Consider the following 19126-nt stretch of genomic DNA (forward strand, 5'->3'; position numbering starts at 1 on the left):
TAACCGTTAACTGAAAATATAAATGTTATTAATGTCCTCTAAATTTATTATGATTATTCTAAGAATATATGGGTATTATATATATATATATATATATATATATATATATATATATATATATATAATTACTTAATAAACAGCTTTATCACATCATATAGACTTTTCCTCTTTAGTCGTCGCTGTTGTTCTTACCATCATCTTCTTCGTCATCACTGTTTTCATCTTTATGCACATGTTTTTGTGCCTATAATGTTATCGTCACTGTTGTACTGCATGATTCACTTCGCTTGTACGTGAACGGTTGTACTGCACGATTCTGGGCTCCTCCGGTCATGGAAGTCCTCCTTGCCACCTGGTCATGCTGTCGGACCCGTGAGAGGGCCACTTCCAAGCTTCCATGGCTGACTTGAATTCGTCTCCCTTAATTTCGTACTCCGACGTTTAACATAGTGTTGCCGCAACATGTGGCTGATGAAGGAGAAGAGAGCGCTTAGGCTTCTCTCAGACAACGCCTCTTATCCTCTTTCTTCCTTCCTTCCGGCCACACCCCGCCACCGCAGCTTGACAGCAGCATAAAGCACCGCATAAGGCCATTCATCCGACGTAGCTCGGTGCAAGAGGAGGATCATCGCGCGGGGAGATGAGCCGCTCTGGATCGTCGGAGATGACACTTTGGTTCTCTGTTCTTATTCTTTTGAGCGTCTCCGCCGTCGCCCATCATTTGCCCAGCGAGACCAGCACCGATGGCAAGCACGCAACATGAAACGTCGACCCCTTCTTTTCTTCTCCCTTCCTTGTACGATATCATAAGCAAACCGTCTTCTGCAGGTTTCATAAGCCTCGACTGTGGAGGCGCCGCAAACTCCAGCTATGAAGTCGAGAGCACGGACATAGAGTACACCTCCGATGACCGAAACATAAGCGCCGGAGAGAGTCACAGCATCGCATCCAATTACTTGAACTCGGTCTCAACACCACTACAGACCCTGAGAAGCTTCCCTAGTGGCTCTCGAAACTGCTACACCCTGACGACGGTGCAAAAGAACACGGCGTATCTCGTGCGAGCAACCTTCATGCACGGAGATTATGATGGCTCGCGAAGCGCCGGCAGTGGCGCTCAGCCGCTGCAGTTTGACCTCCACATCGACGTCAATTTCTGTAAGACCGTGAACATCACGGATGCATCCACAGCCTACACCGTTGAGGTCGTCGTCTACTTACTGGCCGATTCCGTGTCAGTGTGCCTGATAAATACTGGTTCCGGCACCCCTTTCATATCTGTTCTGGAGTTGAGGCCATTGAACGAGGCCCTCTATACTGACGTTCTAAACGGTACCACCAGTCTCGTCCTCTTCGTTCGACTCGACTTGGGAACCACGACGAGCGACGTGATAAGGTAGGTGACAGATTTCAGACGTGAAGTCTTTTGATTTCACAGAGAGCGAGAGAGAGAGAGAGAGCTGCGTGTTGTGTTCAAGTAGGTAGTATTTATATTGCTAGGAAATGAAATGATGACGAGCGACTCATCCATTATGCAGGTATCCCGAGGACCGGTATGATCGGATGTGGGAACCGTTCGTCTCCTGGTCCGAGAGGCTCCATTTCCAGCCATCTTTGGACTCCCTAAACACCGCCTCGAACGTAACGAACAGCGTCGGTGATCGGGTCGAGCCGCCGCTGGTGGTCATGCAAACCGCGGCCGTCCCCCTCAATTCCAACAAGTTGGAGTTCTACTGGGACTTCGCGGACTCGGGCGCCCCCGTCAACGAGTTCTACGCCAACCTCCTCTTTTCGGAACTTCTCCCGAACAACTCGCGGGCGTTCAACATTTACCTCAATGGCCGCAACTTGTCCAGCGACTACAAGCCGCCCCAGCTCGTGTCGGACACCGTAAACAACGGTAACCGCCCCTTGACCCCGAGTCCGCGGTACGAGTGGGCTCTCAACTCAACCAACCCGTCCTCCCTTCCCCCAATCCTGAACGCGCTCGAGGTCTACACGCTTATGCATCTCAAGAACAACCTGACCGATTCCGACGACGGTATGTTGTAGTCTCCACCTTTCTTCGCTGGATTTAGGGTTTCGTAGTGTTTTTGAGTAATCTCGGTTTGGTCGGATCAACGTCAAGTTCCCACATATCTTCATAAAGGAACTAAATTAGTTCCCCAATTTCTTGGTGACTACAGTATCACATGCCTTGAATCCATTTAGGCCTTTGAATTACCCTGTGCAATCATTCTATCAAGCAAAGACATGTCATTTCCATGTCTGGAATTGAAATCTAATGATTTTGCTTTTGGGACTCAGTTGCCGAAATCAACAAGATCAGGGTTCAGTATAGTGTGAAACGAAACTGGATGGGAGATCCATGTACTCCAAGCCAATATGCTTGGGAAGGCTTGAACTGTAGCAGCTCTGGTACTGACCTAACAAGGATCGTGGCCATGTAAGTTTTCGACTTAAAGTTAATAAACTATTACACGATGTGGAAGATCAATCTACAAAATTATTAAGTATGCTTGAAATGTTCTACAGCAATTTGTCTTCAAGTGCATTAAATGGCCCGATATCCCCTAATTTTGCGATGCTCGAAAGAATCGAGTCCCTGTAAGTGCTACTAGCTTTATGCTTTTCTATGTTTGCTCTTTTACAATTCCTGTTAGATCAATTTGGAAATTATCTGCTCTTTATTATCATTAGCCTTAGTGTCGAACTTAATGCTCAAGAGATTATCCAACAACAAGCTGGATATACGCCCTTGATCTTATTATAACGCAGTTCATTATGATGTGGGAATTCTGAATCTGATGGCTTAACCGCAAGCAATTACCATATCAGACAAATAAATTCTATAAGGTGTCACATGAATCCTCATTTAGTGTTCTACCTGTCTCAATTGACATTGTTTATATATTTTATGGAACATCTGACCTCTGGATGTCAATTATCTTCTACTCATCTTAACTCTGAACTATAATCATAGTTATCTATGATAGGATTTAAGATGGTAGTGATTGATGTGGAATTATAGAAAATTTTATTATCCGTAACTGAAGAATTTTATGTTCAAATCTCAAATCTAGTCAAGAGATCATGTGCATTGGATAATAATTGAAATACACACATGGAATATGATACGTGGGTCTTGCACTTGTATTGTTTTTCTTGGCAGAGAACGTACCAGAGGGTTCACAAGATACAGTATGATACTCTAGACCATAGCTTTATAGCATAGAACAGGAAATAGTTTGATTTTGAATATAAAAGCATTATGAGTATATTGAAATCCAGGTTACCAGAAGATTTTGGTGGAGTCACTTGCATCAACTATATGCCTATTATGTGCCACCGGCACCTACTGTGTTATACACCCGTTGAGCGAACTAAGCCCAGGAATTTCTGGGTCATATTGTTGAAGAAAATGGTATATAATCTGAAGGCAGAAGCGGGTCATATGAATTTTTTTGATATGGGTAGAATATAATTTCCAAGAGTGGCAGATCAGCTACCTTTGTACTCAACAATCATGAGTCAAGCTAACTTTTACTCACAATGATGAGCCGGGATGGAGGTTATATCCAGTCGGCTAGTCTTAATTAGAATGCTAATGCTATTGAAATTTGTTAATCACTTGTTGTTTTTTCATTTATTTTAGTTGCTTTCATTTCGATATAAGGTCAAAAAAATAACTTGCATACATTATATTTCATTTCAGTGATTTATCTTACAACAATCTGACGGAATCAATACCTGATGATCTAGGAAACTTGCCATCGCTTCGTGTCTTGTGAGAATTCCGACATCTTAGTTTGGATTCATGATAGAGAAGAAGATATATGATCTTAACAATTATTGCTGTTTGTTCATGCAGAGATCTGTCAGGAAACGATCTTAGTGGAGAAATTCCTGCTTCTTTACGTCAAAAATCAGATGCAGGGACACTGACATTTCGGTTGGTCTATCTCTAGTGTTTCTCTTAATGTTTGAACTCCTTTTACTTATTAAACTCTTCCATGCTAGTCCATGAAGAAAGCCCTGGGCTAATCCAATAAAAAGAGGAGAACCTGTTAAAATGCAGGTCTTCACCTCTTGTGATGATACCTTCCTGAACTTGGGTCAAAGAGTGCTAAGCAGCTTACCCAGTACAGTCTTTTTTTATTATTTGTTTGATTGATGCATTTATATTATGCTTCAAATTATAAAATTAAGGTTTGGTCCCTAATCTCATTGTAAAATCAACATAAGATCGAGGTGCTTATTGCTTCAACTTGCAAGTTGTTCACAATAACCTTTTGTAATACTAAAACATCTTTGTGTTTGTGCATTAACTTTGTAGCCTCAATTTTTTGTTGGTACCAAATTGTGTCCCATACATAAAAGTTATTTGCAGAGTTAGTTAGACTTTGTTTGGAAGGAAGAAAATCCAGTTTGAATCACTTCTGAAACAAAGTAACTATGAATGTGTTGATATTCTTAAACGAGATATTTGAAAAAGAAGTTTGCAGTGCATAAAAGAAAAAGGGTGATAAGTGTAAGAGAGGTTGAGGTTAAGGTTATGGATCCAGAGATTTCTGTTTCTTGTTTCTGCTTACTAAAAAAATCGACTTTCAGTTAGGATACTAACTATCGTGTGGATAAATATGTATTACTTTGTGACAGATACTGATGTCATATTTCAAAACTTATGCTAGATATGATGGCAATCGAAATCTTTGTATTTATGCAACTTTTTGTGAGGCAACTCCTGGAAAAAGTAAATCGAAGAAGATCTCAACAGTAGTTGTTGTGATTCTTTGTCTAATTGCTCTGCTACTACTTCTGGGGGTCATATTCTTCGTGTGGAAACTGAGAAAGTCAACAGGTATGTTTTTCATGCAGCAACTATTGTTTTCTGCATTCATGCCATTAAAATGGTTCACACAAAATGGACAAGCATTAGCTACTTGATCCCTCCTTGACCTGCAACCTATGGTACCATGTTATACTTGAAATGCTGATCAACAAGTGTCTCTGTGGGACCAGGTAAAATCTCCAAATTAGTAAGAGGACATCGAGATAACCCATTCCAACTTGAGAACCGACAGTTCACTTACGAGGAGTTGAAGAAAATAACCAACAACTTTAAAAATGACATTGGAAAAGGTGGATTTGGTACTGTTTACCATGGTTTCTTAGAAGATGGTACTCAAGTTGCAGTCAAGCTGCGCTCTCATTCATCATCACAAGGCACTAAAGAGTTTCTAGCTGAGGTAATGAGTTCACCCATTCTTAGATGAGTGATATAATAGATGCTTTCAGATTAGCAATAGTACTCTTTTAAGGAGATAAATTAACGGCATGTTGGTTATTGGACCTTGATTTGCATCCTCGAGTGTCTTGTAAAATGATAACAAAATGTAGCAATGATTTCCATTTGTGCAGGAGATGTCATCGAATATGTTGGTGGTCTAAATATGAAAATTTCTAACACTTTATTGATCATACTCCTCCGTTTCTTAAGATATCGATGCATATAATAGCACTTTCCTAAATTCTGCTTCTAACAACTCTGTTTTCAGTACAGGCCCAGAATTTAACAAGGATTCATCATAAGAACCTTGTTTCTTTGGTTGGTTACTGCATGGATGGAGATCATCTGGCGCTGGTCTACGAATTCATGTCTTTGGGAACCTTACAGGATCATCTTAGAGGTATTGTACCATGCATCCTAAAGTCATTATCTAACCTGAAACTAGAATGATCTGTAATAGGTGCTGCTCTGATCTCTAAAGGTACAACAGTTGTTTAGTTTCTTAATTCTTTAAAACTGTGATTTCACTTTCATGAAAAATAAGCAAATTGGACGTTACAATGCTGGCCTGAGGTGTTCTTGAGCTTTGGCTCAATGGTTTGCTATTTAGTCCATTTAAATACTGGTGAAGCTCTTCGCCTTTTTGCATTCAAATACAGCATTTTCCACATTTTACGCCAACTTTGTGTTTTCATCACGTGAGCAGTAAGAAAGGCCTCATTACATAGAAAGTTGAAGTGAGATCCTGCATAGAAAACACTATGTGGTGCATGTTTCATCAATGAGCTTTCTGTGAACTGATTCATGGCTGTTTTATTTGTCTTCTGTAGGTAAGTCCAGCAGTGTCACCGCTTTGACTTGGGGACAGCGTCTTCAGATTGCAGTAGAAGCTGCACAAGGTTTGGCACTGATACACAGTACTTATGCCAGTAGCCCATTCCTAGGGCTTCTTGTTCTTCTCCCCATTGTACAATCTTGGATTTCAATGATGTGCAGGCCTGGAATATCTGCACAAGGGTTGCAGACCACCACTAGTCCATAGAGATGTGAAGACCACAAACATCCTGTTGAGTGACAGTCTAGAAGCCAAGATAGCAGATTTTGGTTTGTCCAGGGCTTTTCAGAATGATGCCGACAGTCATGTATCCACAACTGTGGTTGGCACACCAGGATACCTTGATCCAGAGTACGTCATGGGTTCCCCTTTTGTCTTTTTCATTGTTCCCTACCTATATCCTTATCTCGAGAGTTTTAGATATTGAAACTTGACACCAAGACATGAAAGTAAAATAGGGAACAACAAAAGAAATCTGCATACATGCATCTGAAGTTATAAGACTTAAACTGCATTAACATCTTACAGCATATATGGATTGGAAAGGAGAGAAAATTATCCGAAGAGTATACAACTAGAGATTTGAGTTCCCATCTTTGAAAATTACAACTCCTACTTCCACTTTTGTTGCTTCTATCACTGTCCTAGCTGTTGGCCAAAGTCAATTTCGAATATCATGCAACTGGAAAATGACAATTGATATCATTATAAGGCTGCTGGAGTGATATGCTGGAAATCATTTTTCAATTTGGTATGCCCAGCAATATCCAAGGTTATTGTGGAAATCCGACACTGCTAAATATTACCGGTCTGTCCAGATCTACGGATCATAATGTTGAATTACTATCATTCTCGAACTGTGTTAATGTTCTGCCACACTGTTTCATTCAGATTCTATATGATCTGTAGAGAATCAACTTTCACAAAATATCTTATGAGAAACAAGAAGCTAATCTGGTATGGTTTGGCACTTGTTCAGGTACTATTTCACCTACCAACTCAGCGAGAAGAGCGATGTCTATAGCTTTGGGGTGGTTCTATTGGAGCTCATCACTGGCCAACCTCCTATTCTAAGACATCCTCAGCATAATGCTAGTTTAGTTCAATGGGTGCACCAAAGACTCGCGACAGGGAATATCGAGGACATTGTTGATGCAAACCTGCAGAGTCTATATGAAGTGAATTCCATCTGGAAAACTGCTGATATAGCATTTAAATGCACATCACGAACCTCCCAACAAAGGCCAACAATGACTGATGTTTTGATGGATCTTAAGGAGAGCTTGGCACTCGAGCTCACTCGTGAGACATCTGAGCTCCCATCTATGAGCGGCAAGAACCTGGATGCAGAAAATACTGGAATAAGTCAGACTAGTACAAATGAAATACAATACCTCGTGGGGTTTTCTCCAGCCGCAAGATAATGCCACCGAGTATTCTGTATCTTGGATCTCTGCACTTCCCAGAAGCTTTCTTTTAGTTAGTATGGCTTTGTAGTTTGTTGTATCGCCTTAAGTTCAAACTTATTTCTATACTGTCACTAAAAATCTTAGTAGTCATGTATTCATTTATCAATCCCACTGTGTTTTACCATTTGCTTCAATGTTGAGACTCCTCCAAAAGCTCTGTTGGACTATCAATGCATCATAAGACAATGAGGTTCAGATTGCAACCTCATTTAGGATGATGATTAGATTGCACCTTGGATCCATACAAGAAGACTCATTTAGGATGATTAATCGATCGCTATAGCGACTGCTTCTTAAACTTCACGAGTTAACTTTTCGTCTAAATAAAAGGAAAACAATTTATCATGGGTGCAAGAGATTAAAATCTCTTATCGCGATATCGATCATCATTATTTAATATTATTATAATTTTATATGGATAATTTTATATTATTATTTTTTTAATTTTTTTTATTATTTAAAAATGATTTTTTTTATTTTTATTTTTATAATTTTTAATTAAAAAAATTGACTATTTGGATCGGAACTATTGATTCTAATTTCGGTTTTGCTTCCTCGGACCATAAACTGCCGATTCTGATAGGCAGGCCACCAGTGTGTTTTCTCTTTCTTTTGCCTCAGCTCTCGCCCGGCCATGCAAGTTTCATGACCTCTGAGCACTGAAACAAGAGTTGAAACCGTCCAGTCTTGCTGACAACACCCACACTCATGTACATTTCATTGCCAGTTTCCATGGCACACAGTCTCATGGCCAAGATCGATCTCAATTATACTGCATCTCATGTCCTGACATTTCATCCCTACTGACGGATTTCAAGGCTACTACGGAGAAGGGGAAGAAATCCCAACTATGAACTGCCATGTAATCATCACTCCTACACTACTATACCTTTCGCTACCAGTAGGCGACACTTCGGTGCAGCCCCTGTGGCATCTCCGCCTGGCTTCCATCGTCGCCAAGAAGGTCGGTGAGATACTCGATGTCGAGCTCCGAGAGGAACAAGTCGTAGGGACCAGCCCCGCTCGCAGACCAATTCCCGTAGCTGTTTCTGCTGCCGTCGTCGACCGTGAATGTCGATGAAGGTGCCGACACTTCTTCAGACCGTGAATGTCGATGAAGTTGCCCGGTCTCTTTAGCTCTGCATTCTCTCGGCAACGGTGAAGGCTCCGAGTAGAACTCGTGCGAGTCCTGTGTGAGCGCGAAGATGGAGTCGACGGATCTGGAGATGACGCTAGGGTTGTTGTAAGGCTCAGCTTTGACAGTAGGCAGCAGTGACGCTGGAGTCGGTGACGGGATATTAGAGGTGATGATAGTAGGTGTCATCAGCTTCTTCTTAAGCTTGGTGTTCCAGTAATTCTTCACATCGTTGTCAGTTCTTCCGCGTAGGTGGGAAGCAATGACAGACCACCTAAACAAGAGATCTCGGGGACTCACTACAGACATCATTGGAGTTGTCGAAACCACTGAAAGAGAATCATTACCTGCTCCCGAGTTTCCTATAAAGACTGCAGATGATGTTGTCTTCCTCCTCTGTGAAGCCACCGTGCTTAATGTTTGGCCTGAGGTAATTGAGCCATCTCAAGCGGCAGCTCTTGCCGCAGCGGTTGAGACCTGAAACCAGCGACGCAATCAAGTGAAGTGAGATTGCACGGAGATTCAAAGATAGCCTTAATTTTCATTGCACGATGCAGATCCTCAGCTCTGTTTCTGGGACGAAAGCTCATAACATGCATTCAGATGTCTCATCGTCTTGAAATATATAGATAAGATGCAGAGGAGAATATTGAAGGGAAACGAAGTAACTGCTCGACAAGATTGAAGGGAAAATGACCTGCTTTCTTGGGCAAAGTAATCCAATTGCCGCCAGTCCCGTACTCCTCGATGTGGCTTCTGAGGACTGCATCTTCCTCCGGAGACCACGGCCCTCTTTTCACGGTGGCCTTGTCGCAGCACGGCGCTCTCCCCATCCTCAAGCAAAACCACCGGCGACCAAAAGGAGCTGCCCTCAAGAAACCACCAGCTCGCACAAGAAGAAAGAAGCAGGGAGGGAAGCAGACAAATTATGAGGTCCTGAGTTTTCTTTGAAGCCTTTTGGAGACGCAAAGGGAAGGATGGCAGGCTTGATCCAGTCCTTCCATATGGCTTCCTTGTGTATATATAGAGAGAGAAAACCTCAGACTGCTTCCTGTTCTTTCCCTTTTATCTTGCTCCACATGCTACGAGGAGTCGAGTCTAAACCAAGTCAGGGTTTTCTTTGGAGATTTCTGGACCGTCTGATGATGATTTTTCTACTTGAGTGATAGGGTATATTTTGGTAACCTGTTCTCCAATTACTGTTTACAGTCACATCAACGTCAAGGTCAACATAACGGACCATGCTCCCCGGTCAACGTTGTTCCGCAAAGGTCGGATGGCGCCGACTAAGTACAGCGCCAACCCACAAAAGTCGGGATGGCACCGACCAAGTATAGCGTCATCCCGCAAAGATTAGGATAACGCGGATCGATTGCGGCACCGTCTCGCAAAAGTCGGGACGATGCAGCCCGAGCACAACTCCGTCCCGTAAATGTCAAGACAACACCAACCAAGTACAGCATTGTCCCACAAAGGTCGGGATGATGCCGATCGAGTATAGCGCCGTCCCGTAAAAGCCAAGACGGCATCAAATACGATGTCGATATTCGACGCCATGGCACTGAGGACGCCCAACATTTGCTCCAGGTGTAAGCCCACTACTCGATGGATCGATAACCATAAATATGACAAGTACGATCGATCCCGAGCTAAAGGATAAAAACGCATCGCGGGGCTGGCGAAGGGGATCGATTCTCGGCCCATTTTCTACCCAGTTCTAACTAAATCTTCGAATGGTCGAAGTTGGGAGTCCCCTTCCCGACCCTGACCAATGTACAAGGACAAGCGATAGAGAGGAGGGTAGCCAGCCAAAGGGAGAGTCTCCGGATCTTAAAACTAAAGCCCAAGCCCAATCCCATCCAATGACGACTCCCGTTGCCCGAGTACCAACGTGGATGATCTTTTACACTCGAAACAAAACTAAGCCATGCTGACCCCTCAGCCACGATGTAAATGATCACTATCATTAAGATAAGGCTCCTGTGACAACTCCAGTCTTGATTACAAACACTCGACGAAAACAAACGAGGTTAGACTTTGGTGACATGCGTGCATGCTACTTTCTTCATCCTGGAACTGGTCCATGTGAGCCAGGGCGAATCCTGTGCTTCTCCCTTTGATCTCAGACCTGTAGTGGTTGTGTCCAGCTCAGTGTCCTCTTCGTTCCCATCAGCTACGACGACTCACCGGTCGGTGAACCCCAAGACCTAGCAGTCCCGAGAGAGCGATGTTGATGAGCTCGATGGTGAGGCCACGCGGTGAGTTGCTCGACCACGCCAACGCGCATACAAGAGAGAATTTATAGCTATGCACGGATCAAAAAGGCGACCATTTAGAGATTGGCTGCTTTCGTTCTTGGAAGAGTCAATTCCAAATTACATCCGGTAAGAAGAGGTGTTCTGAACGCGTCAACCCCGTTAGCCGAACTGATCAAAACCATGAGCACATGAGCCTTGATCTTTCAAAGTCGCTGGTGGTGTGGGAGCTTGAGCGGGTCCGCTCATCATGCACACCTAGTTCCTTTTGAGGTGTGGACCTGAGAATGAGCAAGACAAGGGAAAAGAAGGACGGATGGAAGAAAGACAGAAGATGACGTTGATGGTGATGGCAGGACGAGGAACTCGGAGACTTTTGTTTGTTGAGGGCGATGACTTGGCCACATCTCTGCAAAGCATATGATCTTCTTGTTGTCGATGCCTACCATTTACTCCTCTATGAAAAGTCCTATACATCTTTGTCAGTGCCCACTAAAAGCAACACGCAATGCACTCCTCAGATCTCACAAGATTTCAGAGCCATATTCTGGATTGCTTAAGTTGACTCAGTTTTCCTCCCCCTCATAAAAATGAATTGAAGTTTGGACACCATAAATTGGAGACTTCCTTTTTCTTTTTTGCTTGAATGCTTGCCATCACAACCTGATAGAACAGATGATGTATATGTCATGGTTAATTACCATCCATGACATGCGCATCCATATGCAGCTGTTCTGCATTATGTTTCACAGGAAGCCAAGCAGAGAAGATCTTTTGTCTATTAGTTCATGGAATTGACTCGAGATGGAGATGGGAAGCTTCTTCTTGATGGTCGGTGGTGTGTCAACAACAACATAAATGCTGGATGGATTGACTATACCTATTGCGGATGATATGTCCGGTGGGAAGTGGTCCAGTTTATGGATCGACCAATCTCTCCCTGCTTTGCACATCATAAATCTAGCTTTGCCACCTTGTGAGGAGACCCCATCCAACTTTTCTTATTTGCTTTCACCAATCTCTTCTTCTACGACTCCTCCTCTCTTCTTCATTCGATCTCTTCTATAAGCTGTTCCTTGGCTACCATGCTTGGCAATGCAATACGTCAAAACAACTTTCAAGGTACAACAGCAAGTACACAAAACAAATGTCTGCTACTGAAGCTATTGAAAGTACACAAGTCATTCTGTCACGTTAGGTCTCCAAGTGAATCCTATATCCAAACTTAATAGTATCAGGTGCCCAAATGTCTCATACACAAGAACGAACCATAATAAGTCCACTATGTTAAGCTCAACTTGCTTAAGTTTCTTATCAATGATCCTTCATCCTTATGCTTGTCCAACTTGGAATAAGATTTGTCTGTGCCACAAGGAGATTGAAATCCTTTGCTATGATTAGTTAACATGTCAAGGTAACAGCAACATGTACAAATATGTATAGTTGCTATATCCTACGTACCTGGTACCTATAGAATACATTCTTTAAATAATGATTTAAGGTCTCAACTGTGCCTTGAAAACTGCACTGAATTTTAATTTATGGGCCTGTGCAAGGATACATCTTCTTCTTCTTCTTCATTATCTTCTCCTGTATTGATTTCCATCCAACAATAATCAGATGATCTACATGTATAACAACAATCAAAGAAGAAGAAGAAGTTTTGCTGGTTACTTGATTCTTGGAGATTCTTCTTTACTTTGTTGCACTAAAATTACTTCGCTGGATCCAGTTGACTGTCTTGCTTGCCATGCATGGCTTTGTCTTCAAGTATGTCTACCATTTATATATATGCTTTTTGCACACTGCTATTCAGCATTCTACTATGTCAGTTGTATCTGTTTCCTATGAATTATCCTCATGGCTCCAAAGATTTCTTCTCCTCGGTCTCTTTCATAATCCACTGTTAAGTTCTTTGAATGTGCTTTCAACACTATTAGACACTATTTTAAATGTGTATAATAAGCAAACCATGGGCGATGGTAGAATCAAAACATCAGTGTCAGGCTAATGGATCATCCAAAGGTTGCTGACTCAGCGAATGCAGGTGCATCAGGTGGCCGTATCCCTTTGCTCTCGATCATCTGTGATCTGAATCGTATGTTGGAGTTGGTATACACAGTTTTGGATGCTTCCCTGAGATATTAGACATCATACGTTCTTATTTTTTGTTGTGGGCATGCGTTCTAATGGACCAGTTAATTGCATAATATGCGGTCCGAGGGAGACCAACATATACGATCTCATTTCCATGGCCCGATGCTCATCTAATCAGTGCTGTCTGTGTTTTTTCATGTCAGACCTCATGAGATTGGATCACAGAAAACCAATATTTTCTTGTGTCTGTAATCTGCAGTTTGATCAGATTTCCATGCGGTGCCCAACTCTGGTTGGATTTCTGTCAGGAGAGAGAGCAGGATCCACTTCAGGATCCGGACGTGAGACGGAAGCAGATGAGAGGAGCAGCGAAACTTGCACCATGGCCCTCGGGGTGGGTCTTCTTCTACACACACAGTAACCTCCACCGAGAAACCATGGTCGGTCGCTTTGTGGAAAGACAGCCTCATCGTACGCCCACTCCACTGCATCCCTGATCTGCTCTGCTTCAATTATTGCTGCCCTAAACGAAACTTACGAAGAAGCAAAGCTTTCATTGTCCCTTTCAGCGACATTCGCTTCATGCCATCCCACTTCTCTCGTCGAAGACTTGCCGCGCACTGCACGCACGTCCTTCATGTTCTTCCCACCTCGAGTCTTTGTACTGGTCAGCACCATCAGTAGATCTCAACGAGCTCATCATATCATGTTTCTTGGGGAGGAGGTTAACGCCCGTTAACCTGACGGTTGATGAGGACAAGAAGGCTCGAACACACAAAGAATAATAAGTCAAGAACAGGTGCGACGTGAGCGGCTTTTCCGGACACGAGATCTAGATTTATTTACAGTGGGGAATCAGGATTTGTCTCAGATTCTGAGAATCCAGTGACGGAGAATCTCACTCCCGGTTTCTTAGTATCAGCTCAAGTGCATCCTATCATTTTACGTGCTCTCGAGGAAGACGCCGGACTACCTTTCTGCCTAATCTTCATTATTGTTGCATGTCTCATAATTTCATATACCTTTAAAGTATCGGAAACTACATTTCTGCAACAACATGGCTTGTTCATCTTCGTCTCAGGTTTACAGTGGCTGTAAATAAAACAGCAGAAACCACAAGCACCAGACTTTTCAGTAGGCGTCGCCACACACATACTTTATTCATTAGCACAACAAAAAGTGACGAGGTATGTGATACCAAAGGTCTTGTCAATCAAGAACAAGGATGGACCAGCATCTCAGGATGCGTCGTTTCATTCATCTTCTTTTTCTTAGGCTTTCGGGTTGTCTGCCCCATTCAGGTCGTGGACGTTCTAATAATTGTTCTGCTCAAAAAGCAACCATGCATGGCCCATGCACTGTCCGAACCCAACACACGGCTTTCTCTACGTGCTTACCGGACATATATTCTCTCTGCTTCGTTTAGCGGATTGAGAAAAGATCAGAAACCATTGCAGAGTAGAGGCTGCGAGTACAAGTTGTTCGGCGAATGACAAAAGGGTTGACATCTTGTACTGAGATCCAACTCAGATAATAGCACAAGTAAAGAAGACATGGTGGATGGTGGATGGTAGAAGCATCACGCACAAATTCTTTCGATGGAAACACTAAGAGTTTCGATTCTTCACATGAAAGAAAAGGGGAATTGGCCACTAATTCGATATGACATACTGCTTTTACACCCAAAAAAATGTCTTTTTTTCACCATATTTGATCTTTGGCAACATTTTCCTTCTTTATTTATGAACAAACATCGAAAAAAATGGCCAAAGATGACTCCTTTAATCGTTCACCAATTCTGTAACCCATCCTAAATCCGGCACCGGCACCACTGCTTCCTCCTCTTCCTGCCTCTTCCACCATTCGAGTAGCTTAGATCTCAAACCCCAGGCTGCAGCCGCGGCCGCCGCCTCCCAAGCGTCCCCCACTGCCACCTCTGCCGCAAGCGGAGCTCTCCCCAGGACCGCCGCGCCACTACGCGTCCCGAACGGGGGCCTGGACCTCACCTTGCTCAGCTGAAGGTTGCTCATCGCCTGGATCACCTCGTCCAACGCCACCGGCGACACCGGCGGAGAGGAACCATCGGACGGCGGCGACATGGGCGCCAGCGCCAGCGTGGACGTCGGGGACGAGGACACTCTCGCGCCGCCCTCGCTCGGCGAGGTGGGGCTCGGGGGCAGGACGAGGCGGAGCTGCTCGGGGGAGTGCGCGAAGAAGCAGACGCGGCGGCGGCAGGCGGTGCCGTCCTTGCAGGGCTGCGTCCGGTAGCGCGCCGGGTGGAGCCAGGTCTCGAACACGCCGTGGGCGAGATCGCAGGACTCGCCGCGGCGGCACCCCCCGCCGCGGCGGAAGTCCGGACACAGGGAACCAGAGTAGTGGAACCGACGGGGGTCGCGGCGCCTCGCCTTCTCGCCCGGGTGGGCGTAGGGGCACTCGGTCCAGTCGTGCGACCGCCCGCGAGGGCACCGCCGCACCTTGAACTCGTACATGCGGAACTCGTCGCAGGCGTACGCGTCGGCCGCCGTGTGGTCCGCCGCGGAGGAGGAAGAGCCGTCGTTGCGGGGGAGGAAACGCTGAAAAGCGGCGAGCCCCACCTCGCCGAGGAGGTGGGGTGGGAGGTCGGCGGAGAGCCCGGCGACGCCGCTCACGGTGAGAACGGGATACTGCTGTATGGCGGCCATCGAATTGTCGGAATAGGACCAGGGGGCCACGTAGGCCGTCGGACCCGCGTAGGTTCCCTGGCATGGCACCATGAACACGCTTCCTTCTTCGCTGCCCCTGTCGCTCCGCCTTCAGCACAAAGCAGTAGAGTCGCTATCGAGGCTGCGATAAAGCATGCAATAGGTTGGAATTTTCCACTTCCTTAATCGCGTAGACGCGTATATTTATAGTGAAAAATGAAGCGGAAATAAATAAATAAATAAATAAAAGAAGAGTCGAGAAACTGCCGCCGCCAACATTTCAAAGGCGGTGAGTGGGAATGACGCAAAAGACGCCACTCGCGGTACGAACTCGCTCACACATCGCACACGCTCGGCGGGGCGGCAGTCGCGGCTCGGAGGCGGCGTGGATACCGCGGCGAGATCGGCGGCGAGAGAGCCGATGTGTGGACGCGTGGAGACGTGGCGACATGGTTTGCGTCACCGAGGAAGGAAGGTTGGGCCCCGCGGTCGTGGGCGCGCCGGTTTCACCGATTGGTCGTGGAACAGTGCGGTTACACGCTGTATATTTATTTGTATGTATACGACAGATTATTTCGTATACGAAGTACAGGAGAAATCATCAAAGTATACCGTATATATATACATACGTACATACATACATACATATGATAATCTAACTTAGCAATGTGATTATAAAAATTAAGATGCATCGCACATTGTGATTGTGCATAATTAATTTATATATTGGGAGGACGCATTATGCCATATACGAGAAGATGTCTTATCTAATTATGATGCATTGATTGCTTTATTATTTAAAATATGATCGGATTCATCTTTACATGAGAAAAGATTTGTATATTTATGACAAATCGAGAATATGATAAACATATCATGTATATGGAGATATCTTCTTCGAATATGATGCATTGGACATGTTAATTACTTAGATGGAATATCATGTATATTGGTTTACATCATACGTGTAAACCAATTCTCAAAACCATATGTAATCTTATTAGGATAAGTAATGTCACTTAGATGGAGTGAATTAATGCAAGCTTGTTTGATAAATTTTTCATTCACAACTAATTAATTAATTAATTAATTATGTAATAGTATTAAAAAGATATATAAATAAATATTAAAATGAGTAAGAACACAAGTAATAGATGCAAGCTATTATAATGATTCATCGACCTTATTTTTAGTGGGCGAAGATTAAGTATTATTATACTTATCTCATTTTTTGAATGATTTTTTCCTTCGTAAACAATAATACTAATAACTCAAAAAGAGAATTTCTTACGAGATAAACTTTATACTTAAGTTCAAAAATAATTTTAAATTATTATTTCAACTAACTAACTTATTACACATCATAAAAGCATTAGTCACCACAAAATATAAGGTAAATGATTAAAAAAAATTAAAATTAAGGATAATAATTGTACCACTGTCACTCTAGTCAATATTATCGTTCAATCGTTAAAATAATACTAAAATACTATTGACCTATATTGTCAGTAGACCCAACCGATGGCGTTAAGTCATATCGTTACCTATTGGCATGTTAAACCCAACAAGAGTCTAATCTATCTCATAGACTCGTCCACCCACCATAGCTTGCACTTGTGTCAGTCATATTTTTAGTCTAATCACAACTTGATCGAGGTCTGATTAACTTTGCCGATGACTCTCACCAATCGTATGGTTTATCGATCGATTTTATAATTTATCAATTGATCAGCATGTGAATCGATTGACAGAGTAATCAATCATTCAACACATCGATTAATCCATGACACATCAATCAATCGACATATCGATCGATCCTTCAAGTTCATATTATTCTTATTCTTTATTGGGTCTAATAGCTATCGTGTATAATAACATAACTATGTGTGGCATACATAAGGATTCGAGGTGAATGGAATGTCTTACATAAATCTCAACAAAATACAACTACTTCACCCTTTTGGTAATATGGTTTGATGGCAAAAAGGACTTAAGGCATTCCTTTTTGTAATTAATCTCAACTCTTTTTATTTTGGAAGACTCCATTTGATCATAGAATTAAGGTTTGTTCTCTAGTTGGGTAACAAAAGAAAGATGGAAGTATTCATGTTTTCAACAAACATGTCCCTAGCAATAAAGAGGATGAAATGGTGGTTGGTTGCTAATGGGAAGAGAATTACAAGGAAAATTAATTATTTGGTTAAGATGCATCATACACTTTGATTATTTTGGGTAGATTCAACATGCATAAGAATATATTTTGCATGATTAATTTATATTTTGGGAGGGTGCATCGTATACGAGGAGATATTTTATCTGATTATGATGCATTGAACGGTTTAATATTTTTATGCATTAAACGTTTTAATTCTTATATCTTAAAATTATGCAAAAAGATATTTTTAAGGTTAATGTTCATTAGTCACTTTAATGCTTATGCTTGAAGAGATTCTTATATCGATAATAGTTATTTACACTCAACTTAGATGCATCAAGAACAATTCATGAAATAACGTGGTTAGATAGATGTATCGATCTCCTTACGATTTAGATTATGTGGATTAATATAAATTATTAAAACTATATATAGTTTAAAATATTTGTTAGGATAGATAATGATATTAAGATTGGGTAAATTAGTGTAAGCATATTAATTTTTTTTATTTATCATAATTAATTAATTAATGATATATAAAATTAATATAAGTAAATATTAAAATAAGTATAAACGAAATCAAGTCTTTATAGTGATAATCAACTATCGTTATATATCTCTTAATTTGAATGCTTAAAAAGTAAATCCTTTGAATTGTTCCTCTCTTTACGAAGAATAATATTGATTACTTAATAGAAGAATTCAAAGCAAACTTAGGTGTTAAAGAGCAGGTGGTGGTAGCGAGTGCCATAACAGATGGTTATACAACCTAAATAAAAATCCATCTCAGAAGGTGGGTAAAATAATCTTGCTCGGAACATACGGTTCCAATTTCCCCTACAACGACACAAGTATATAATATATTGATCTATCCTGTTATCTCGATGTCTTTCTCGAATAACCTATGACAGGGATGATTTAAGATATATGTTTAAAGACGAATCGATCTCATTATAATGATTTAATCACGATCTGATTCCCATTGTATAGATCCAAGGACATCACAATATACATCTAGATAATATATGATAAAATACCAATAATAATAAATAAAGAGATCATCGTAACATATCACATGTGCTATCACTGATATGATTGACTTATAGGGCACGTACAACTAACACCAACATTATAGATTAACCTGTTTACATTAATGTATCGATCTCATCTCTAGATTTGGATAACGTGGATTAGTCTAAATTGTCAAAA

At 42.3% G+C, this 19126-nt stretch overlaps 3 protein-coding genes across 3 annotated transcripts; 1 reads left to right on the plus strand and 2 right to left on the minus strand.

Annotated features, from left to right (window-relative positions):
* The first annotated feature begins 298 nt into the window (after window positions 1-298).
* LOC135679522 (putative leucine-rich repeat receptor-like serine/threonine-protein kinase At2g19230) lies at window positions 299-7728 on the plus strand. The gene is made up of 13 exons (XM_065193374.1): window positions 299-746; window positions 829-1396; window positions 1539-2041; window positions 2308-2446; window positions 2536-2607; window positions 3716-3787; window positions 3872-3952; window positions 4692-4861; window positions 5023-5249; window positions 5564-5690; window positions 6121-6189; window positions 6287-6476; window positions 7105-7728. Exons 1-13 carry the CDS (start codon window positions 641-643, stop codon window positions 7547-7549), a joined length of 2769 nt encoding a protein of 922 aa, XP_065049446.1. The 5' UTR covers window positions 299-640; the 3' UTR covers window positions 7550-7728.
* A 573-nt stretch (window positions 7729-8301) lies between these two features.
* Window positions 8302-9736, minus strand: LOC135680052 (transcription factor RAX1-like). Its single transcript, XM_065194041.1, has 3 exons — window positions 9427-9736; window positions 9077-9206; window positions 8302-9003 (listed from the first exon to the last, which is right to left on the minus strand). Exons 1-3 carry the CDS (start codon window positions 9560-9562, stop codon window positions 8490-8492), a joined length of 780 nt encoding a protein of 259 aa, XP_065050113.1. The 5' UTR covers window positions 9563-9736; the 3' UTR covers window positions 8302-8489.
* A 4963-nt stretch (window positions 9737-14699) lies between these two features.
* Window positions 14700-15947, minus strand: LOC135680053 (zinc finger CCCH domain-containing protein 2-like). Its single transcript, XM_065194042.1, has one exon. It carries the CDS (start codon window positions 15832-15834, stop codon window positions 14863-14865), a length of 972 nt encoding a protein of 323 aa, XP_065050114.1. The 5' UTR covers window positions 15835-15947; the 3' UTR covers window positions 14700-14862.
* Between the last annotated feature and the right edge of the window lie 3179 nt (window positions 15948-19126).

The sequence above is a fragment of the Musa acuminata genome, chromosome BXJ1-7 (assembly GCF_036884655.1).
Source record: "Musa acuminata AAA Group cultivar baxijiao chromosome BXJ1-7, Cavendish_Baxijiao_AAA, whole genome shotgun sequence".
Taxonomy (NCBI): Eukaryota; Viridiplantae; Streptophyta; class Magnoliopsida; order Zingiberales; family Musaceae; genus Musa; species Musa acuminata.